This window comes from Sapajus apella, unplaced genomic scaffold, assembly GCF_009761245.1.
Source record: "Sapajus apella isolate SASKATOON/1434 unplaced genomic scaffold, GSC_monkey_1.0 scaffold138, whole genome shotgun sequence".
In the NCBI taxonomy this organism is placed as follows: Eukaryota; Metazoa; Chordata; class Mammalia; order Primates; family Cebidae; genus Sapajus; species Sapajus apella.
Window position 1 is genome coordinate 41149 of NW_022437078.1, and position 24909 is coordinate 66057.

A 24909-nucleotide genomic window follows, 5' to 3' on the forward strand; every position below is an offset into this window, starting at 1 on the left:
AGACTCAGAGAGAATGAACTTGCCCCAGCTCCTCCAATAACCCCATTTGATCTAGGGTGCAGATTCAGCTAACTCTTATTGGTTTCTTACTCAATTATGCAAAGCAAAATGCTAAGCAACTTTTACATTGTATATTCATGGCCTTATTTGTTAAATGTTTATAACAGTCACTTGAGATATAAAATACCATCCTATTTCAGATGTGGAAAGTACAGTGAAGAGACATCAGAAGTTAAAGGACATAGATGTATAACAGGGATCTAAAGACCCTAAATCCTCTTTCTCACCACAGTCCCATGACACCTTGAGTATCAGATGTCCAATAAATACCTACTGAAAAATTAGTTCAACTGTTCCATTTCAATTCATTATTCTAGGTCTTTATGTTTCTATATACTGACCTTCTACATACTTGACTTCAGTTGAAATCTCACTGGGACTAGGGATTCCAAGGGAAGTCTCTGCCTTCTCGATGACATTTGAAATACCTTGTCCTAATGAGAAAAATGATAACTTTTTTTGCTATTAGTCACCAAAACTGAAGAAACAAACCAAAAATCAAACCTAAAGATTTTTTAAATCATTTATGACCAGAAGGCATGTTATTTTGACAATACATAACTAATCTTGGCATTACCTCCTTTAAAAAAAATTGATTCATCAACAAAGAATAAGTTTACAGTAATAATTCCTAGACTTAACATTCTAATGAGGAAATGCTACAAACTCTAGTGGCAGTATAAATCAGCCCATCATTACTAATGCATCCTCAAACTACAAAGCCTGGAAGAAGAATTATTAATAAAGTCATCTGCAACACAGATCTGTATAAAACACACACAAAAAATAACTGACTGATGATCTTACCTACTGTGGCCACTGTAGCTGAGGCTGAGGAGAGTATGGACTTGCCCCAGCTCCCCCAATAACCCCATCTGGTCTGGGGTACATCTTTGGAAACAGTATCCTAATTTCCCAGTAGAAAGAAAAATGAAAGGCAAGAAAAATGAAAAAATTAATATCAGCATGTACAGACAAGGTGTCTAATTACCAGCCAAAAGCATGGGTGAACAAATACATATTATTTAGCTAAAAAAATGTATTGCTTGACTGGCAGACAGTCAGTACCACATAGCAAAAACAATTACTCATAAAGGCATTTATAGAACTGAAATGACTATATTTGAGGTTTGCAAAGAGAAAGAAATAAATGCAATCCTAAATTGGTATTTATGCCAAATTTCTTTTAGCCCCAACATTTTAAATCTTAATATTTTAATAGATACTCTATTTAGTCTGCAGTCTGTGATACCTGAATAGGGAGAACTTTGGAAGTCTCAAGGTCACTGGAAGGTTTGGTCTCTGGTCTTTTCCGAGTAGAAACCACAGGTTCTGATTTACTCTCTGGCTTGGCACCTTGGTCAACAGACTCAGAATTCTTGGCTGGCTCACAGTTTCCATCTTTAAGGATGCGGTCTGCTTCAGTTAGCAGTGGAGTCTCAATACTATCTTTATCTGACATGATTAGAACATCACCTGGTAAAATGAAAGCCCCGCCCCCAAAAAACACACATTTATATAGGCTTCTTTGGTATAAAGTATTTGTTTAAACTTTTTAGTTTTAGATTATCATAGATTCACATTCAAGTATAAGGAATAATACAGAGATACTATACACCTTCATCCAGTTTCTCTCAATGGTAAAACTGATACAAATATAATATCACAACCAGGAAACTGATACTGATGCAATCCACTGATCTCATTCAGATTTCACCAGTTTTACACATACTCATTTTTATTTAGTTCGATAAAATTTTATCACATGTATAGCTTCGTGCAACTATCACCACAATCAAAATATAGAATAGTTCAATCACAAGGATCCCATGTGCTATCCTTTTTTAGTCATAACCACTTCTCACACTACTTCCAACCCAAAGCAACTACTGATCTCTGTGATGGACAGGTGTTCTCCCTCTCTGTAATTCTGTCATTTCAAGATGTTATATAAATGAAATCATACAGCGTATTACCTATTGAGACTGACTTTTTTCACTCAGCACAAGCCCCTCAAGATCCGTTTAAGTTGTGTGTATCAATATTCCTCCCTTTTTATTTCCAAGTAGTATTCTATAGTATAGATGTATCACAATTTACCCATTACTGAAGGATATCTGTATTGGTTTCCAGTTTGGGGCCATTATAAACAAAACAGCAATGAAAGTTCATGTATAGGTTTTAGTGGGAACATAAGCTTTCACTTCTCTTGGATAAATGACCAAGAGTGCAACTGCTGGGTCATATGGTTAAGCTCATGTTTAGTTTTGAGAAACTGCCATACTCTTTTCCAAACTAGCTATACCATTTTACATTTGCACCAGCAATGTAGAAGTGATCAAATTTCTCTGCATTCTTGCCAGCATTTGGCACTGTCACTATTTTTTATTTGAGCCATTCTAACACTTGTGTGGTGATATCTCACTGTGGATTTAAGTTGTATTTCTCTAAGACCTAGTGAGGTTGAACATCTTTTCATGGGTGAATATGCCATCTGCATATCCTCGTCAGTGAAATATCTTTGTATCTTTTGCCCATTTTCTAATGAGGTTTCTTTTTAACTGTTGAATTTTGAGCTCTTCCTATATTCTAAATTCAAGTCCTCTGTATAGTATGTGATTTGCAAATTGTTTTCCAGTCTGCAGCTTTTAAAGGCAATCTTTTAATTGTCTTCATAGGGCCTTTCACGGAGCAAGTTTTTAATGTTAATGAGATATAATTTATCAATTTTTCCTATTATTGATTGTCCTTTAAAATCATATTAGTTATTAATCATTCCTACCTCAATTTTTCCAGGACATTATGAAATTCAAGCCATCAGATAGGATTTACGTCAGGTCAACTTCTGCATACCAATGTTATTCAATTCAATTCCTTCCAGATGCAGAGCTCTTTGGCAATTAAAGCCAAGGTACTATTGGTGTTTCCACAAAGAACAGACATTAGTTTCCAGGATAATCAAGAATTATCAGGGTAGAAATCAATAGATCTCACACTTATGTACACACATGCCACAGGTATGTACTGACATGTACTAAGTGAAGAACTGGACCCAACCCATGCCATCAAAATATTTCTAACGCATTAGAAAAGCATATTAAAACTAAGGCAGACTAGATACAGCACTGTATTTGAGGTGCTGCATTCAGTACAACACATGAAACACTGAAACATCCCTGCCTGACCATCCAACACACAACATGCTGAAAAAAACAAAAAGAACTCCATTAGACTTAGAGAATGTAATTCATGAACAAAGTACCTGAAATAAGCCTAGAGCAGTGGTCATAAACTGGGAATTTGAGTGCCATTTCCTGCCTACAGATGTTTTTATTTGGCCTGCACAGTAAACTTTGCGAAAATAAGTTGCCAACGTTTAGAAATCATACTTCATATAAAAATATAGGTTTTCAACTTCTCACTTGTAAAATTGAAAGATCTAGCAACACTGGGCCCACATTCAACTTTGTAATCGTGCTTGTGCCAAATAGCTGCTGGGCCCTTTTAGCCCGGGCAGTTGCTCTCCAGCTCTCTACAATCCCCACCCAAATCCACTTGACTCAAATTGTGGTAACTGATTAATCTCTGTAGGCATCTGAGTTTGCAACAACTGCCTTAAAAGATGCTTACGAGTTTGAAAGACAATAATGCCAATGAGAGGATTCAAGGATATGGAAACAACATATGGACATAGTCAAAGGCCTAATGTCTGACTATGGAATATGGACAGTTACAGTAGGGAGTAGTTACCACAGCAGGGAGAATAACAATGTGGAGGCATGAAGCTAGAAAGATAGATTAAGACAACACTATGGAGTTTAGAATATATGGGTATAGGCCGGGCACAGTGGCTCACGCCTGTAATCCCAGCACTTTGGGAGGCCGAGGAGAGCAGATCACGAGGTCAAGAGATAGAGACTATCCTGGCCAACATGGTGAAACCCCGTCTTTACTAAAAAATACAAAAATTAGCTGGGTGTGGTGGCATGTGCCTGTAGTCCCAGCTACTTGGAAGGCTGAGGCAGGAGCATTGCTTGAACCCGGGAGGCAGAGGTTGCAGTGAGCCAAGCTTGCACCACTGCACTCCAGCCTGGCGCCTAGCAACAGAGCAAGACTCTGTCTAAAAAAAAAAAAAAAAAAGAATATATGTGTATATAATAAAACACATTATACATTTCCAAAACACATAGAGAAAAAAAGTCCAGATACAACTACTCACTGACATACAAACCAACTTAGAAGTAGTCATTCACTCACCTGCAAACATTTTTTGAGTACCTACTACATACCAAGTAGTACCACAGTACCTATGGAGATAGAGAACTAATGTAAGCTACTCACTCCAAGGGCCTATCTAATAGGAAAGACCAGACAGTTCTTGCACAAAGTTCAATTATTGTGTAAATGAATACATGTTTTCTATCTTTTCTTTACGCTGTCTCCAGGTTACAACATATCATTATCATAACTATATATAGTATATATGTAGGATATATTATATATATTACATAAATTCATATAATTCCATGAAAGACTAGAAGGACATACTCCAAAATATATTTTTCTAAGACAGGGTCTTGCTATGTTGGCCAGGATGGTCTTGAACCTTAGGCCTGGCCTCAAGCACTTCCCCTGCCTCAGACTCCCAAAGTGCTAAGATTAAAGGCATGAGCCACCATGCCCGGCCAAAAAGAGTCCCTTAACTAAAATATTAAACACTGGTTATCTCTATTCTTTCATTGTGCCAGATATTTGAGCTAAGCCAGAAGGGAATTTGTTATGATGATAGCTGTTTATATTATCATTACCATTGTTATTAGAATGACTGCACCATCTCTGTTCTCAACTCATTCATATCTAGGAAAAAGGTTAAAAAAAAAAAAAAGGAATAAACACCAAGTATGTGGAACTGCACTATTTAGTTTTCGTAAGTTTTCCAGGCATTGTGTAGCAAGTGTGTAGAAATAATTGTGGTTTCCTCTCCAGTTACTTTCCCAATTGGAGGAGAAAGATTCCAATAACTGGAACATTAAAAATAACACTAAATGGCTGAGCCATATTTTTAAGAAATAAAAACGCACACGCTTACACACACACACACTCCCCCCCACCCGCCCCATTTACCAAAATGGAGAACAGTACAGCTTAGTAGCTAAGTGCACGGGCTCTGGAGTTAACTTTCTCCCTGTCCTGCGGCGATTGTGGGGAAGTCAGGTTAGCTGTCTGCCCTCCGCTTCCTCAACTGTCAAATGGGGTTCTGGGTCCCTATAAAGATTCAATGACGCGATATGTGAGGGGCTTGGAACAGTGAACGGCACGTAACCGCCCACAGGTTGACAGCTGCTCTTGGTTGGTGTGGTGGTGGTTTGTATCCTTATTAATACGGCTGTCTCTAGGTGAGCAAACATGCGCTCTCACTTCTTCACACACCCAAGAACGGGTCCCAAACGAGAGATCTGGTGTAAACGTCCGCTCCCAACTAAGTTGCCACACGCTGCCAACGACCAGAATTCCTCAGACAAACGTAGCGCTTCAATCACTAAAGCGCTTTCCCAGCCCTCGACCCTGCCTCGAGATGTCCGCCGCCCACCGTCAGATCGCCGCCTCCTCCCCATCCCTAGCGACCTCGGCTGTCCGGGTCCAGTCCTTGGACCTCGCACCCCTCCTGCCTCGTCCCAGGAAGCTCCGCACCTAGCCGTCCGCCACCCTCAGCACAGCCACCACCGCGGACTCGGCGTTTCTACTGCCCCGGAAGTACTCGGTCAGCTCAGAGGCGGGCCTGTGTGTCCAAGAAAACTTCCGGGTTAGGAAGCCGCTGGGGCCGGAAGGAGTTCGATGGTGGTTAGGTAAGTGACGGCTTCATTGGGGTCCTTAAAAGGGGGCTCCTAGGAGCGCCGAGGTGTGAGTGGTAGCCTGTGGCTCGGGGTCGGGAGTGCAAGAGGCGAAATCTGGCCTGAGTGCGGGAGTTCAGTCATCGAACACTTCCTGAGAGCCAACTATCTGCCAGGCACTGCCCTGGGGTCCTGGGACACATCAGTGAACCAACAGAAGGACCCTGCTCTCAAGCAGCTGACGTTCTAGTGCGCAAAGCAGACTATAAACAAGTCAACAAACAGGATTATCTAAGGTGGTAGTAAGTGCTGTAAAGAAATTTAGAATGGGTAATATGGAAGTGGGAGAGTAATAAGCCGTATGAAAATCTGGAGTAAAGCATTTCAGGCAGAGAGAATAGTGCGTGCAAGGGCCATATAGTGGGAACAAACTTAGCAAAGTCAAGGAAAAGACAAAAGATCACTGGCTAGAGCCAAAGGAACAAGGTGAGAATGGAGAAAGATGATGCCAGGGACTTGAGCACCAAATCTTGTAAGGTTTATGAGCAAGGATAGAATTTGATTTTTATTTGGAACCCAGTGGAAAGCTATTGAAGGTTTTTAAGCAGATGAATGACATGATCTTAGTTGTGACTTTTTTTTTTTTTTTTTTTTTTTGAGACGAAGTTTCGCTCTTGTTACCCAGGCTGGAGTGCAATGGCGCAATCTCGGCTCACCGCAACCTCCGCCTCCTGGGTTCAGGCAATTCTCCTGCCTCAGCCTCCTGAGTAGCTGGAATTACAGGCACGCGCCACCATGTCCAGCTAATTTTTGTATTTTTAGTAGAGACGGGGTTTCACCGTGTTGACCAGGATGGTCTCGATCTCTTGACCTCGTGATCCACCCGCCTCGGCCTCCCAAAGTGCTGGGATTACAGGCTTGAGCCACCGTGCCCGGCCTGAAACCCTGTCTCTTAAAAAAATACAAAAATTAACCAGGCGTGTTGGTGGGCACTTGTAATCCCAGCTACTCGGGAGACTGAAGCAGAGAATTGCTTGAACCCGGGAGGCGGAGGTTGCAGTGAGCCAGGACCTCACCACTGCACTCCAGCCTGGGTGACGGAACAAGACTTCCTCTCAAAAAACAAACAAAAAAAGCAGATGCCCAGGCATCCCCTGGAGATCCCTGTTCAGTAAGTCTGTGGGGCCAAGAAATCTGCATCTTTAACAAGTGAATTTGATATAAATGGTCTAAAAAATTACAGAGTGAGAAAACCAATCAAATTCTCTAGAGTGTTCTGCTAGTAAAACTCGAGAGGTGTCTTTCCTTATCTTCACATCTCTTCATCAACAGTTTTCAGAGCCTGAAGCTCTGGAAAGTTAATAAGTTTGCAGCAGACACCTTTCTGACTACCACGTTGATGAGGTCTGAACTCAAACTTTTAAGCACTTGCCACAGGCAGTGGCCCCATGCTAAGGACAGAAGATTTTTAGACTCTCATTCGTAAGCTTACAGTCTTTTGAACGGATAACTAACTGCTAAGAGGAAAACTAAGTCTTACAATAGCATACTCTCAATGTGTTAGGTGACTGACAGAGAAAAAACTCATCTGTCAAGACGGTAGATGTGAAAGGGCTTCCTGAATAAGATGAAATTAAAGTTAAATATTATAAAGAGGGCCGGGCGCGGTGGCTCAAGCCTGTAATCCCAGCACTTTGGGAGGCCGAGGCGGGTGGATCACGAGGTTAAGAGATCGAGACCATCCTGGTCAACATGGTGAAACCCCGTCTCTACTAAAAATGCAAAAAATTAGCTGGGCATGGTGGCGTGTGCCTGTAATCCCAGCTACTCAGGAGGCTGAGGCAGGAGAATTGTCTGAACCCAGGAGGCGGAGGTTGCGGTGAGCCGAGATCGTGCCGTTGCACTCCAGCCTGGGTAACAAGAGCGAAACTCTGTCTCAAAAAAAAAAAAAATATATTATAAAGAGGATACAGTTTCCCTCAGAAAGATATTGATGAGAAGGGACAGAAAGATTTTTAAGCAAAAGGAACAACTAGATCCAGAACTTTAAGGTGAAAGGTTACTTAGAGAGAATGGAGAGTAAAACAAGCATAGTTGAAGCTTTGAGCTGTGGCAGGAAAGCTGGGTAGATTATAGGATTTAAGCAAAGAAAGGAATGATAATGGTAATCAACCTCTAGGTGAGGAAACCAAGACCGCTGGAGCACATCATAGCTAATCTGAGAGGTACAGCTAAAGAACAGACTTGATGTTTAAATCCATTCATTCCTCCTACAAGCAATTATTGTGCTTAGGTGCACTACTGGGCTTCTCATGCCTTTCTGTTCTGGTACTTGAATCTAATCTTGGAGAATTTTAGATGCCATATTGGAATTTTAAGCTTATCTCATGGACAGTGAGAAATCACCAGTAGATTGTAAAATTACCCTGAATTGCTCAGATTTGTGTTTGGGACCAATTCTGAGTGTGACGGTGTTTGGTTAGATCATAGAGGTAAGATTCGAGTTAAGGAGATCCATTCTGCAACTGAAAGGATAATGTGGTATACAGAGGTGAGATAAAAGGATATGACAGAGGAGAGGGACAGTAGGTCTTATCTGAAAAACATGCAGGAGGTAGAATAATAACAATAGCATATATTTATAATTTACCCACATTAGTTTATCATATCCTCACAACTACCCTGAGGCAGTTATGTTAATATTATTGTTATTTAATAGATGTGAAAACTAAGGCCTTGCAAGCCTATGGCTTCACCAAGGGGTGGAATCAGACACTTTAACTGTAGAGCCCATTCTCCGAACCACTGAGCCATGATTGTCTTCCTGTTTTGATACTGCAAAACTGGAATAATTGTCTGGCTATTATCCAAGCTATACATATGCTAAACAAGTAGATCTGAGGGTGAGAGGAGTTCTGTTTTAATTATACTGAGTTTCAAACAGTGAAGGATATTTCAGTCTACAGAGGGAGAAAAAATGGTGTGGATAGATTATAAATCTAAGCCTGTTTCATTGATGTTTTTGTCATTTGCGTCCGGTAGCTATTTGGCAAATACCTATGGCAAAAAGGGTTAAGTTGTAGGTATAACTGAAATAATCTGGGTTTAAAGCAAAGCTCCAATAAATACAGAAGATGTTTCTCTGGGTGCCAGAAAATATGTTGAAGTTTCAGTTCAGACTGACCAAATGCTGGTTGTGAGGTATGTGATGGCTCCAAGATACTACTGGGAATATAAAGGCTACTTTAATTAGAAACGTTAAGTGGACCTCAAAATAGTGATTTCTGTTTGAATATCACTAACATTTTTTATGTTACAGATCCCTATAATAATGCTTGAGTCTAGGCAGAACAACTTTGTGTTTGTTCTTTGCAAAGGATAGGGCAGTGCTAACAATCTGCTCTTCATTTGCTTTTTCTCCCCTTTGCCAATTCAGAATGCTGCTTTGTCAATTTGTGTGCTTGGTGTAGGAACTGGTCTGTTTTCCAATTGTGACAGTGCAGGCAGAGAAGAGTGGATGAGCTGTAAATGCAGCCTAGAACACATTTGATTATGGAGAATGAAGCACTAATATCCCAAGATAATTGGAGGTTTAAAAAAAATACCACCTGGTCATCAATGTGTTTCCCTACTTTGCATGTTCCCAGAACTATTTCTGCAAACATCAGCTTCCTCAGCCAACTTAATATTGAGTCACCAGAACAGAAATCAGCCATATTACTTCCTTATTTACTTATGTTGAAAATTGGAACAGAATGGAAATATTTCTTCCCTCAGAAGTTGGCAGGAACAGCAACAAGACAATCTGTTAGGGGTGACAGCTATAGGCTCTTTTTCTCTCTCTTTTTAAAATAATATAGACAATATTCAGCATAGTTTCCTGGGGTAAAATCGTCTACATTTCTGATTCTTTATGATCCTAGCCAAGTTTACATTTTGTATACCTAAAAGATGAAAAAGGAGTTGGATTAAACTTGAGTCTTATCTGTTGCATCTTTATTTATGTATTTATTTTATATGTTATTGCACTTTAGGTTTTGGGATACATGTGAAGAACATGCAGGACTGTTGCATAGGTACATACATGGCAATATGGTTTGCTGCCTTCTTCCCCATCATCTATATCTGACATTTCTCCCCATGTTATCCCTCCCCAACTCCTCACCCCCACTCTGCCCCTCCCCTAGTTCCCCGCATCTTTATTTATTAATGCTGAAGAAAGGTAATATAAAATTTTACTGAGTAACTTCATCCACAAACAGTGTAGCACTTTTTAACTGATAACAAGAAGGTGACACTTTGGTTTTCCTTTTTGAAATCTATTCTTGGGTTTCAAATGTCAGCTGCTGCATTAAGACTAGCAGGCAATATATATGTGTGTGTGTGTGTGTGTGTGTGTATATATATATATGTATATATATTTTTTCCAAATACAAATGCATGTACTCTTGTGTCTCCCATGGCATCTAATATACCTGCCTTAATGACCTCAGCCCATTTAACTGATTTAGTGAACAGTTCTACATATGAGGATCTATATGTGAGGAAAAATTAAAGAATTGGAAATGAAAGTAAAATAACTGTAGTATAAAGTACCATATGTAAAAAGTATGCAGGCCTAATAGTATAGAAAGTCCCAAACATGTAAGTGAATTGCATTCCTAAAACTTAGAAATTCATCTTTTTGCTCAACCTCAGGTAATCCGCCCAACCAGCCTGGCAAACATGGTAAAACCCCGTCTCTACTAAAAATACAAAAATTACCTGAATGTGGTGGCACAGGCCTGTAATCCCAGCTACTCGAGAGGCTGAGGCAGGAGAATTGCTTGAGCCCGGGAGATGGAGTTTGCAGTGAGCCAAGATCATGCCACTACACTCCAGCCTGGCCAACAGAGCAAGACTCTGTCTTAAATTAAAAAAAAAAAAAAAAATTAATCTTTTCTCTTTTGCATTCACAGCACAATGGCATTTCAATCACATTGTCTTAAATATAGTTAGCTGTTTCTGCCCTGTCTTTCAAGCTAGCTTATAAGTTCTTGAGTTTCTAGCACAGTGCCCTAATTCTCCTCAGCAACTCTTACACCACCTACTGTACTTCATCTTCCATGATAGGTCCTTGACTTAGCTGTTGTTTTAAAGTCATTAGTCTAGAATGAGTAGAATGATCATAGTCAGTGCAATCGATGCACAGTAAGAAGTGCCCAGTATTAACTGGATGTGTAAGGCCATTGTGCAACCTCTTTCTCTTGTGGCACAACGTCAGTGTACCAGGCTACTTCTGCCACCTTTGACCTAAGAGCAGTTTAAGGGAGTTTATAGTGTTTTCCTAGATCCTGTCTGGTAGGTTTCTGTAAACTTCTAGTAGAGGCAAATGGCTGTGTCTGTAGAAAACAAGAACTGCAAGTCTTGGCCACGTGGGCCATTTGCTTACCACACTCCACTGTGTAAGGAAGAGAATACCTCTGATGAAGACTACCTGGTAGCCACAGATACTGTTCAATCACTTTTTGTGAACTTAATCTTTTTTCTCCCACCTAACCATTTCCCCATTTATTACATTGTTCACACGTTCATCTTCACTTTCGTGGTTTTAATTTTGAGTAAAATTTAATAAAGATGTTTCATAAAAATAAAATAGGAGAACCAGAAAGTAGAATTCTGTCAGGTACCAAAGCAGCATGTATAAGTCTCTCTCTTTCCCCTGTTCCTCTTCCTCTCTTCCCAATGTCTCCTTTCCCCATCCTTCTTGTCCTTTCTCACAGCTTCTCCTGGTATGTGACCCAAACCTGACTGCCTCAGCCCCCACTTTCCTTCGTTTCCTCAAATGACCCTGACCCACAAGGGTCTCAATTCCAAGTTCCAAGAACAAAAATTCTGTTAGCTTACTTTGCCAATGGATTTCCTTCCTCCTGGGCCCTAGAAGATAGGGATACAAGCTCAAAGAGGGGAGCCGTAGGGTAAGTAGATCACAACAAATCTTTTACCACAAACTGAGGGCACATCACAATGTCACATTATGGTTGGCTTCTAAGCTTAGTTTACAATGCCTGACTGCTCCATAATATCACAAAATATTTGCAATGAGAAAAAAGTGTGAAATTTTAAACTTAAGATTAAAATTGCATAATGGTGTCCCCTTCCCCCGACCCCCAAGATTTTTAAATGGTTGCATGGTATTCTGAGTGTTTTATAATGATGTAACTATCAAATGTAAATTTTAGTACAATATCTGAAAGAAGCATGAACAATAATAATAACTAGAGCTTATTCAGTGATTACCATTTCCAGGCTCCTTGTCTTATATATATTACCTCATTCGGACTTTGCAATAATCCTGTGAGAATAGATGCTGTTATTTTTCCCATTTTAAAGATGAGAGGACCAAGGAGGCATTTATGAAAGATGAGGGTACTAAGTCATTTATAAAAGTTGCAAGGCTGGTTAGAGTCAGAGATTGTATTTGGATCCTATACTCTGAATCTCTCTGCTACCCTGCTTTTATTAGAGATGTTCAATTATGCTGATCCTGAGTAATCTAAATCTAGAATTAATGTGAGTGATTATATCTCTCTTGTTGGAAGTTGTTCAAAAGAGGAAATGAGGAACTGTATTAGTGGCCCTTAGATGCAGTACATCAACCCAGTGCCTCAGAAACACCCAAGGAGCCAATTAAAAGTTATAAATTCCAAGATGCAAACACAGAGTTCCTTACTCACTTGTTCTGGGGTGGGACCTGGGAATCTATGTTTTTAAAAAACTCTCCTGGGAATTGTGATATTCAACCTGGTTTGGAAACTCCGGACTTGGTGATCTTTTATTCCTACCATTATCCTCTAGGACAGGATGGTAAAAGATGTCAGTGGTTGGGAGTCAGAAGAATGCCTTTAATTACGTACGTTTAAGGCCTTTCAAGATTGTTAGCATTGACTGTTTTTGTCTCAGAGAATTTGTAATAGGTAACTGTATATCAGTTTGAACAATTATAATCCCTGTTGCATAACATTATTCAATTTATAAAGATCTGTCACATATTGAATCAAATTTAAACTAATCTCCATCAATATTTATTGAGCATGTGCTAGTTATGACATATAGCAATAAAAAATATAGGCCCTGTTCTTAAGGGGTTCGTAGGTGAGATGAGATAGATTGCCTAGCAGTACAGAGCAGCAAATACCAGCACCAGATGAGTAAGGTAGGTGGGAGGGCTCTAGGGTGAGGGAGAAACCATCCTTTATACAGCTATACTCTGAATTTATGTGGGAGGAATAGCTATGCCTTGATAGGAGGCCCAGGAAGTTTGCGGGAAGACAGAATTCCATGTGGCTGTTAAGCTTTGCCAAGCCTTGTGTTGGTGAGGACACTGATTGCCCTGCAGCCCTCGCCTGTGATGGCTGTTCATTCTGCCGAAGTTCCTGAATCTCAGAGCAGGAAGACTGAGTCCATTTCCTTTCTTTCCAGTTTCTTCTACACAAGCTACCTTGATCCTGGGGGGATGTGACCATACCCCCAGGTGATCTGCCCACATTTGAGCCTCTCAGTTCTTTGACCTCTTCATCATGGACAAATATCCCCCTCACTCACTTCAGCCACTGCAGCTTCTGGAGTCTGCCTCCAGTTTGACCATTGGCCCAGTTAGTTCCCCTCCAGAATCAGGAATCAGGTGCGGCATTTTTGGCCACCACTTCTCTTCACCACAATTTTAGCTCTATTTCCTGAACAACTCCTGACCAGTGACCCCTCTGCTTTTTCCCTGTCCCCTGGCCCTCTACCTGGAGTGCTTTCCTTCCAATTTTTATTCCTTTTTATTCTTCAGGTCCTGCTGCACATCTCACTTTCTCAAAGACTTTCCATGATGAGGTTAACTCCCCATCTTGGGTCCTTCTGTAGCATCTGTATTTTCCCTTGGGTAGCATTTGAGTATATTTTGTATATATGTAGTTAGTGTCCATCATCTGCCAGTCTGAGCTTTGTGGAGGCTGAGACAGTGTCTCTAGGGCAGTAGGTTGGCACATGGTAGATGCTCAGTAGATACTGTTGAATATATGAAAATGTATCCCTCCAACCTAAAACTCAGTGGTGGGGAAGAGTGGAAAGGAAGGAGATGGCAGGATAAGAAATGAGGTGGTATTAAAATAAACTGGAGTTGTGGGGGTCTTTTGGTTTTGGTTTGGTTCTACTACAAAGAGCAAGAAAGCCTCCAGCTCAGAGCCTTAAGCAGGCAGTAGAGAGGTTCAGAGTATAGGATTCAAATACAATCTCTGTCTCAAACCAGCCTTGCAACTTTTATAAATGACTTAATCTCACTGCCTCAGTACCTTCATCTTTAAAATGGGAAAATAACAGAGTCTATTCTCATAGGATATTGCCAAGTCTGAATGAGGTAGCATATATAAAACATAGAGTCTGGCAATGGTTATCACTGAATAAGCTCTAGTTATTAATTATTGTACACAATTATGTCCTCCAATTGCTGTATCTCTTATAATGAAATATAACTTGGAAGCTTACATGTCAAGCCCCTAGCACAGTGCTTGGCTTATGGCAGTCATTCAGTAAATGTTATTTCCATTGTTTCTGCCCATCACCCCTCCTAAAAAAGAGACGGTGTTGTAAGCTAGATTCTCCTACTAACTTGTAGCATATAGTAAGAAGCAAATCACTGTCCACTGAATCAATTAGATTATATTACTTCCAAAATCCCCTCTCACTGCCCAAGTCTTCATTTCCTTTAGTGTCCTTTTAGTGGGGTTTTAGGAGGATATGAAAATAAACATGTTTAGTGTGTTATGTATAGCCAAAGTCCGAAGTTTTTAATTTTACTCTATATACTCCATCCTTAAATTTTAAAGATTTGGAAAAGTACTCATCACCGTTCAACCATCCTTTCAAGGGCTAATGAAAATTAAATGACATTCACACCGTATTATAATTTAGACTTTAAGATGTTTAATGGCCAAATACAGTGATTCATTGCTTTTTATGTTCTGTGATCAAGCAACCTTCATATAAGTATGAAAGAGAGTAAATGTCATTTCGAAAACTAATTTTCTTGGGACTTTACAAGACATAAAGCTAGGTATTTCATCCCATATTTTAGAAATAAAAGTTGAAATTTTTCTTTGCAAGTCGGTAGCTTAAAGGGGGAATCAAATTACCAGGAAGGTGATCATAAATACATAGACTGTTAGACTGGGTTGTTATTTTGCCTTTTATTCATGATATTTTGCTCTTCTTTTAAATTTGTTTAACAATCTGTCCTTGTAGTTTTATATTTACATTTTTACTAACTAGACACTTAAGCCGTCAGCTCCTCACTTAGCTAGTTTACAAAGTTTGAGCTAGAAATTTGGTATTCTTACAAACAATTAAATACACTGTACTTTGTCTCTTGGTATTAGAGAAACTATTAAAGGAAAATTCTGTTGTCTAACATTTAAGTCAATAACTCTATGTGTATGCAATAAGTGCAGTTTTCTTTCCAGTATTAAAAACAAAGCCTCAAGTGTCCCTGCATTATTTATAACTAACATATCTTTATACTTGAATTACTCAAATTTTGAGCTCCATGGTTATTATGATATGCCAGTTGATTTACATTATTGATATAACAACAGATGGTAATGGTACAGGTTGAAATAAAAGATCATTAAGATAAATATTTTAGCCTTCATTGGCTCCCTGTTGCATAAAATTTGTCAGAATGAAATAGAATCATAGCATTTTAGAACTGGAAGTGTCCTTAGAGATTATCTCATCCAGTCCCTCATTTGACAGATGAGGAAACAGAAGCCCAGAGAGAATGTTACTTTCCAAGGTCGTACAGCTAGTTAGTAGCAAAGCTAGGACCAAAATCTAGGTCTGCTATTTCCCAATTCATTGCTTTTTCTGCTGTCTCTTTGTGAGATTTTTAGGTACTATTCTCTAATTACTCCCCAATGTCAGCACCAATTATCCTAATTCATTTCACATCTATTCATTTCTGGGACATATAGAGTTTCACCCCATTATGAGTCTCTGTTGGTTAAACTTTATATCTGGCTTTCTTTTAGGTGGTTCTCCACTCACATCGTTTAATCTCGAAGACTAGAAAATATAACTGGATCTACCACTTGTTTGAAAAATTTCTCTACCAAGCAATAAATTACCCACTGTGCTCTTGTTGTAGTGTAAAAGTTTTTGAGTTCTCCAAATCTAAACAAGATTTTCTTCCATTTTCCCATGAAGCTACATTTTTGCTTATTCACTTTAGTGGCAAGTATTATTGTGCCAGCTGCTTTCGTTTTGGAAGATGTGGACTTCAACCAAATGGTTTCACTGGAAGCAAATCATAGTTCTTACAATGCATCCTTTCCCTCAAGCTTTGAACTCTCAGCAAGTTCGCACTCAGATGATGATGTCATCATAGCCAAAGAGGGAACTAGTGTTTCAATTGAGTGTCTTCTCACGGCCAGTCACCATGAAGATGTTCATTGGCACAATTCAAAAGGACAGCAACTGGATGGCCGAGGCAGAGGTAACTGTGTTAGGGTGTAATTAATCAAGATTACTCATTTCCTGTTTACTGTCTTCTTATTTTTTAACACTTAAACAAGAAGTATCAAAGATGAGGTGCCAAGATGAATAGTTTAAAACATTTTGAAAGGTCTGGAGTGTTATACCTATCAGAAAAAGCAAAGTATTATTATTTAACCAGAAGAACAAAAAAAAAATATCGTTATAAGTTTAAAAGATGTTCACATGATGACAGTGAGCTATTTTCTCTCCTGGTGAGTTGAAATTTTTCTTTGCAAGTCGGTGGCTTTCCTTCTTCATTGAAGGTAGAGTAAATCAGGGCTGCTGCATACAGCTGTACAGGTGATGCACTACGCAACTCTAGGAGCACCCTTCACCTCAGCTACTATGACAGTAGTACAATGTGGTAGCCCTGTGTGAATACATCAAGAAAGGTTTTAGGTAGACTTAAGAAAATTTGTTGTCAATAAAAATGTTTTACTCTGAAATGAGTTACTATAAAATTTGGAGGAAATCCAGGACATTTTTGAAAATGGGTATCAATCTGTGCATAAAACTTTAATGTTGGATCTCAGAGAATTAGAAGGGAACTGTGGAACTTGTAAGCCCTACTAACTCATTTTTTTCCATTCTATACCTTAATTTACTTGAAAAGAGGATTTTTTTTTTTTTTTGCGTTTTTTATTTCAGTCTTAAAAATCACATAAACATAGTGATAATGTGTGCAAGGTCCGCTTTTTGACAGATTTTTATTTAATTTTGCTATTCATAGATCTGTTTTAATCCAGACTACTATTTCCCTAACCAATGTTCTGTTATAAAGATCTTTTTGATGAGTACTTGAGTTATAATGGACCTCAAAAAGAGACACCATGAAATAATCGCCAAAGGGATGAATATTAAATTCTAAGATCCCCACAAGCTACACTTTCAGAAATTTTTGTATTAGAAAGATAACGTAGCCTTTTGAAATTTAAAGAGATTTTAGTTATTCATATTAGGGTGGAAAATACAAAAGGAGACAGGTGATATTTCCTTCACACATATACAGTAAATATTTTAATCTTCTGTAGACTGAGTGACTAGTCACCAAGAGATTGAAGAGTTTGAATTGTTAGAAAGAGCAGAGTATTTTTAATCAGCGTGTATAAAATACAAAACTATTGAATTAGAATATCTAGAGTGATACCTGGAATGTGTACTTTGAATGTGATTTGGGATTCCATATTTGGACCCAATGAACCAGACTCTCATCTTCTCTGGGCTCTACGACATCCTGACAAAACACCTCTGAGATTTAAATTATTCATTCAGTGTTATCACTGTAAACTGACTGGATAAACAAAGCCTTAGGTTAAGACAAGACCAGCCAAGTGGAATGGCAGTTTTATTTTTCTGTTTTGCCTTTACTTTGAAAATCGGTAACATCTATCATTGATGCTTTCAGCAGCAGCTCTGGAAAATTGTATTAAATTTTATGAATCTCAAGTGAGAGGAGTTTAAAGAGCATGTCAGTCTAGTATAAGGTTCATAAATCTTGAGCTATTATCAGCAAGTGAGCTAGAGAGTTTATATTGTGGTTGTAGTGCAATGGTTGATGAATGGAGTCTTGGCAGTTCATCATACCTTGAATTCAAATGGTGTCCTTTTCATAGGAAAGGAATGAAACATGAATTTCATTCATTTTTTCATAGAACAGAAGCTTATGGAATAATTGCTATATTCACAACTACATGTTTTCCTCCTCTTTTTCTATTAGTGAAGTGATGGCTCTTAAATATATTAATAGCTGCAGGATGGAGATAAGTTTTGATGATGATAAAAATGGACAAAATCCAGAGTGCTTACTAATTTATGTGCCATTAAAATAATCCAGAGAACCTTGGGGATGAAAGAGATTTTGAAGATTGGACACTCAAGTAATGCTTAACAGGCAGTCAGCTAACCTCCCCTGGGACACCACCTCTAGTGAATGCATTTAGGAATGCATCCTTACACTGCAGGTTAGCCCATCCATCCCATCTTTGAATGCCTTTCATAGTTAAAGCACAGAGTGCTTTGGGAATGTATCGCAGAAGTAGGAATTATGCAGGCAGAACCAAGTTATTGAAGCATGTTGAATCAAAATGGGTAGTCAATATGCTTTACTTTTCTTACCCTTGTATAGTTCTGTATACATGTTCCCTGAATGAAAATACCTTCACGTGTGGAAGAGAGGCAGTATGTTTTAAGTTGAAAATAGAAAGAAGCATAGGCATCTTAAGGGCAGCTTTATTCTTTTTGCCAAGCTTTTCATTTACCCTGACTTTTGAGATGTATTTTTTGGCTTATGCTTCAGTTACTCTTGCCGGAAAATCAAGATATCACCATCAAGAAATGTTTCTTAACAACAACAAAAACAAAAATTGATATGTGCAAGGCATGCCAGATTAGGCAGCTAATTGAACAAATGCATTAAATTGCCAGGTTTTTTTTAAATAATTTTTTCTTGTTATATAAGTTCACTATGGAAAAGTGAGCAAACACAGTTAAAAGAAAAAAATTAAAATTACTCATAAAAATTTTAAATACCATTATTTTAAACCATTGTTTTATATTTCACATACCCTCATGGTATATGAAAATGTATTGGTAGCAATTGTGATGTAGACACACACATACGTATAAACTGTAAGCTTGTTTATGATTAGTTGTTGAGCATTATGTAGACATACCTGTTTCACAGAAAGGCTTTTTATGTCTAGCAGTGAAAAGAAAGCTATGTCAATTATTAGTGCCATGAAGGAAGATCTTGATTTTCTTTTAAGTTCCAAGCTAATTATATTCTGACTCTGGGCATGACAATCTGCCCCTTTTTGTTTGTTTTTTTTTTTTTTTACATGATTTAAACAAACAAGAATCTAACAAATCAGTTTAGTTAAAGTTCTTGATGAAGAAGTGGAATATTGATAAGGCAGCTGGCATAGTTAGTAATAATCTTCTTTGTGCTGTCATTTTTTTTTCATTCCTGTTCAATTATCAGGTGGAAAGTGGTTGGTTTCTGATAACTTCCTAAACATCACCAATGTAGCCTTTGATGACCGTGGGCTCTATACCTGTTTCGTCACCTCTCCAATTCGTGCCTCCTACTCTGTCACCCTACGTGTTATCTTCACCTCAGGAGACATGAGTGTCTATTACATGATTGTTTGCCTGATTGCCTTTACAATCACACTCATCTTAAATGTCACACGGCTGTGTATGATGAGCAGCCATCTTCGCAAGACTGAGAAGGCCATCAATGAGTTCTTTAGAACTGAAGGGGCTGAGAAACTTCAGAAGGCTTTTGAGATTGCAAAACGCATCCCCATCATTACCTCAGCCAAAACTCTGGAGCTCGCCAAAGTCACACAATTTAAGACCATGGAGTTTGCTCGTTATATTGAAGAACTGGCAAGAAGTGTCCCTCTTCCACCTCTCATTCTAAACTGTCGAGCCTTTGTTGAGGAGATGTTTGAGGCTGTGCGAGTGGATGACCCTGATGACCTGGGTGAAAGAATTAAAGAGAGACCTGCCTTGAATGCTCAGGGTGGCATCTATGTTATTAACCCAGAGATGGGACGGAGTAATTCACCAGGAGGAGATTCAGATGATGGCTCTCTGAATGAACAAGGCCAGGAGATAGCAGTTCAGGTTTCTGTCCACCTTCAGTCAGAAACCAAAAGTATTGATACAGAGTCTCAAGGCAGTGGTCATTTCAGTCCGCCTGATGATATAGGATCTGCAGAATCTAACTCTTAACTACAAAGATGGGGCATATGAAAACTGTCAGCTGTAATCTACAGTCTGCTGTAACCCAGTACCTACAAAATCAGCTCTCAGAAAAGGAACCTGTTTCTTAGAAGTAACATTTTTGCCAAAAGATGACTGGAGTTTTCCCTTTGTTAATATTAAGCACATCAGAACATGAATTGCCATAATCTTCCTTAAAAGGCAGCATTTTTCCTATTTGATACTTTTCAGTCATTATCCTTAGAGCTTGATTAAATTATGCATGCTAAGATTTAAAGGAGCCCCAGATAAACATGATGGGACAAGCACTGAACTAAGAGTGCACTGAACTAAGAGTCCCATGGTTTCTCTTCTGGTCACAGTTCTTCCATTAGTTAGATCTGATACTTATTTTGGGACTTCAGTTTTTCCATCAATAAGATGAGGGATTAGGTGAGATCTGAAATTGTTTCTAGCTCTATAGCTTCTCAACCCAACACCTTTAAATACCAGAATCTTCACTTATCTCTAAGTAAACCTTTCCCCGGACTTTTACTCCCTTCTTTTGGAAAGGATTAAGCTAAGATCTAGATTTCCACACCAATGTCATTATGCACAGAGGTTTTGAAAAACATCTGGGTGTTTTTCAGATGTTTTGCCATGTGGAGCATATAATGATGTGTGCAAGGTTGAATCTTTTCAGTGTAACCCATGTCTGCATGGTCATACCGATATCAGGGAGCTACTGCTCACTTGCAAACTACTTTCCATGAGCAAATTGGTCCTTCTTGGCGGTGTATCGTGTTTTTTTAACTTACTGAGACATCATTGTAGTTCATTGAGGTTGGCAGGGGTTTCCCAACTGATTTTCCAAAGTGAGCAATTTGTTTCTAAGGAATAATATCTGATGCTTTTTGAACAAGAACAGTGTCAATTCATTTGGCAAATCATGGATTTTGATATTTCTGTTTATAGAATATCTCAGGCTTTCCCTTTTTAAAAGTATTGGACTCTACAAATGGGTTCTATATTTGGGATCTCATCCTAGGAGAAAACCCAGAACTGTATTCCTCTTAAGACCTCTATCAAACCTCCTGCCCTCTGTGGTCTTAAGTATGGTGCTATAGGTTACATGCCTCTTTATCTTGTTTGTTTGGTTTATATTTTGTTGTTGAGCTTTTTATTTTTGTTTACTTCAGATACATAATTCTGAGCTATGGCTGCTTTTGTAGCCTTTCCAAGAAGCACTAACCTGAAATAAGATTGGATAATTGTGAGGGTGCGTTACTATGTTAAAATAAACACACAACGTATCTAGACATCAAGAGAAAAAAAAGGATGATGCCACCTGGTTTAACTGTATATAATAAACACTTAAGGTGGCATTTCTTGCCTGGCTGAGATCTGATATAATGGAATTGTGAATACTCTTCAGAACAATTTATTCAGTTACAGGAAGCGTGGTGCCATATAATTTTAAGAACTTGGCAGTGGAGCTCCATTTGGGGCTTCACGTTTCTTCATTGTCCCGATTATTGAAGCATTACTTCAGCTAGAGGCTCCTGAGGGAAATGTTCAGAGGAATTGTTATCAGGATTTTAATTTAAGGTTTCAAACAGAGGAAGACAGGAAATTCAAAGTGTAACCAGATAAAACTCCGTGCCTCCCTTTGTTCAGGCTTATCAGAAGTAATACATCTGCTCTGAATGGCATGAATGAATCAATGTGCAGTTTTATCAAATGGCATCATGGATAAAGATGATAATGCTGCCTTTTGTGTGTCTCAGGCTGTTTCCATGGAAACCTCTAGAGGCAAATAAAAGCTAACCAATCATCTAGCCAAAGCTTGCCTTGGCTCATAGACTGGTATTTCTTTAAGGAAAATTGTTTTCATATATTTGGCTATGAGAGCAAAGGCTCTTGGACATATCCTAGATTACGGAACACTTTTTCCCTTCCCACAATGTTTCTCTTGAAAAATTAAATTTTTTTTCTGTCCACCCAGGCTGGAGTGCAGTGGCAAGATCATAGCTCACTGTAGCCTCCAACTCTTGGGGCCTAGCAGTCCTGCTTCAGCCCCAAGCAGCTAGTCCCACAGGTGTGCACCACCTTTCCTGGCTAAATGTTTTTATTTTTTGTAGAGATGGCGCGGGGGGAAGGGGAGGTCTCACTTTGTTGCCCAGGCTGACCTTGAACTTCTGGCTTCAAATGATCCTCCTGCCTCACCTGCCAAAGTGTTGTAATTACAAGCATGAGCCACTGCTCCTGGCCAAAAAAAATTTTTAATCCCTTGTCTGGGGTCAGTACTCTAAACATCCCTCAGATTTCAGATAGTGCTTTCAACCCTGTCCTAACATGGCAGATTTGCAGTAATCTCTTAGAATGTAGCTCGTCAAATTAGAGGATGGTTTTACCCCACATGTTCTCATAGGAGACATTATTATTTGGAACCCTAAGGCAGATATGTTTAATAATCAAAGTCCTAAGAAGCAGAACTTTGGAAAAATAGAAAAAATGTTTTTAAAATCTGTAAGTTTGCACAAAACTGTACTAGTAACTAAATGCAAGCTACTCCATTGTATCCTGCTTATTTTAGAAACATAGGGATGGCCTAATTTGGTGGCCCAGAGTAACTGATTTACTTTGAGTGTACTAGCTTACGGTGCCATTGATGAGGAATTAAAGTAGGTCAAAATTTAATTGGAGTTGATATTACTTTGTAAAGCTAGTTTTCAAGAGGAAGAAAATCACACTAATATTTACTGTATCTAATCAAATACTCTTCATATATAATTAAGTCTCATGTTATCTCTTTGTGAAATCCTTAGCCTTTTGAACTTCAACTACAGTCTAAAAGTCTTTTGATAGTAACTGTAGTGTAATTATCTTTTCATCTCACTGGATTTTATAGTTAGTGAAAAATGCCTTTAAAATATATTTTAAATAGTTCTGTCATCTCATTTGTAAATTTTCTTTTTTTTTTTTTTTTGAGACGGAGTTTCGCTCTTGTTACCCAGGCTGGAGTGCAATGGTGCGATCTCGGCTCACTGCAACCTCCGCCTCCCGGGTTCAGGCAATTCTCCTGCCCCAGCCTCCTGAGTCGCTGGGATTACAGGCACGCGCCACCAAGCCCAGCTCATTTTTTGTATTTTTAGTAGAGACGGGGTTTCACCATGTTGACCAGGATGGTCTCGATCTCTTGACCTCGTGATCCACCCGCCTCGGCCTCCCACAGTGCTGGGATTACAGGCTTGAGCCACCGCGCCCGGCCTATTTGTAAATTTTCTTCATTTATTGTTATATAGTGAACCTTATTGTCCTTATGAAACGGTAGCTTTGTGAAATACATTCACCAAATATCAACATTTGAACATCTTTATGATTCCTTACCAGCTGAAGCCAGATATCAGTTGAGCTGATGCTCCACTTGAGTTTATAGGCTGTTTGATAACTGCCCATCCTCCAAATTGTATATGTATATGTTATGATGGTTTAATTCTTGAGTCAGGGCCAGCACACATTTATATTTTCTACCAATTACCTTGATAGAAATATCTTGGAAATTGCTGACCTGGAATGAACATGAGAAGACTCCTGGCTTCTTTTTTGCCTCACTTAACAAATATTTTAAGGTCAGAGCAATATCTGTGCATGGCTTTCCTTGCTCCTCCAGACCCATGAGCCTATTGGTATAGTCCTCTTCACCCTCTGCATGTAGCTTCACCCTAGATCAGACTTTTGTCTCTTGGGTCCCGTGTGACACAGGAGCACTGCATGCTTGTTTTCTAGAGCCCAGCCAGTCATGGGTGCTAGCCTCATTTCCACACACCAGCAGTTAGAACCCAAGTGTATTGTATTAATATTTCCTGAGTACCAGTAAGAGAATGCATTCTTTTCTCGTCTAGGCCGGGAACATTGAAAATGCTCAGCCTTACATAGAAACTCCTAGATTCTCATTAACACATTTCACAAAAGTAAATAAGTATTTCATATAATTCAGATGATGTTTAAATGGTCAGCATTTTAATAAATACTTGCATTATAATTTTGTCTCTTTTTAAAAGTGTAATATAATTTATTAAATGTTCAATGGAGTATATAGTCTATTTGAAATTTTCTATAGAGTATGTTTCATTTGTATGTTTGATAAAATTTGATGTTAATGTTTTTTTTTGTTGTTTTTTTTTTTTTTTTTTTTTTTTTTGAGACAGAGTTTCGTTCTTGTTGTCCAAGCTGGAGTGCAGTGGTGCAATCTTTGCTCCTACAAACCTCCGCCTCCTGGGTTCAAGCAATTCTTCTGCCTCAGCCACCTGAGTAGCTGAGATTACAGGCATGCACCACCACACCCAGCTAATTTTTTGTATTTTTAGTAGAAATGCAGTTTCACCATGTTAGCCAGACTGGTCTCAAACTCTTAACCTCAGGTATCCACCCGCCTCGGGCTCCCAAAGTGCTGGGATTACAGGCATGAGCCACCACACCCAGCCAATGTTAATGATTTTAAATGGGTAACTTTTTAGGGGGAAGGGCAGTCTCACTTTGTCACTCAGGCTAGAGTATGGTGGTGTGATCATGGCTTGCTGCAGTCACAACCTGGGCTCAGCAATTCTGCCTCAGCCTCCTGAGTAGTTAGCATTACCATCTGGCTAATTTTGTGTGTGTGTGTTTGTGTGTGTGTGCGTGTGTTTGTGTGTGTGTGCGTGCATTTGTGTGTAGAGATGGGTCTTGTTATGTTGCTCAGGCTGTTTCTAAC

At 39.0% G+C, this 24909-nt stretch overlaps 2 protein-coding genes across 7 annotated transcripts in view; one reads left to right on the top strand and one right to left on the bottom strand.

Annotated features, from left to right (window-relative positions):
- FAM114A2 (family with sequence similarity 114 member A2) overlaps positions 1–5854 on the bottom strand; it is a 45604-nt gene extending 39750 nt beyond the window's left edge. The window contains exons 1-4 of one of the 3 annotated variants that reach the window (XM_032263781.1): positions 5752–5854; positions 1313–1536; positions 868–967; positions 402–494 (exon numbers count right to left, since the gene is read on the bottom strand). In XM_032263781.1, coding sequence (XP_032119672.1) covers positions 402–494; positions 868–967; positions 1313–1522 — 403 coding nt within the window. In that variant the 5' untranslated portion in view covers positions 1523–1536; positions 5752–5854. Of the gene's footprint in view, positions 1–401; positions 495–867; positions 968–1312; positions 1537–2842; positions 2981–4338; positions 4344–5751 lie in introns of those variants that run through there. The other 2 variants (XM_032263783.1, XM_032263782.1) reach the window with 2 other exon arrangements.
- Positions 5846–22642, top strand: MFAP3 (microfibril associated protein 3). 4 transcript variants are annotated; one of them, XM_032263785.1, is made up of 3 exons: positions 5846–5906; positions 15944–16407; positions 19429–22642. In XM_032263785.1, the coding sequence occupies exons 2-3, from the start codon at positions 16113–16115 to the stop codon at positions 20184–20186; spliced, it is 1053 nt and encodes a 350-aa protein (XP_032119676.1). In that variant the 5' UTR covers positions 5846–5906; positions 15944–16112; the 3' UTR covers positions 20187–22642. The 4 variants fall into 4 exon arrangements, with proteins under 4 accessions (XP_032119676.1, XP_032119679.1, XP_032119677.1 ...); XM_032263788.1 differs by lacking the exon at positions 5846–5906 and adding an exon at positions 5930–6187; XM_032263786.1 differs by lacking the exon at positions 5846–5906 and adding an exon at positions 11607–11848.
- The last annotated feature ends 2267 nt before the right edge of the window (positions 22643–24909 follow it).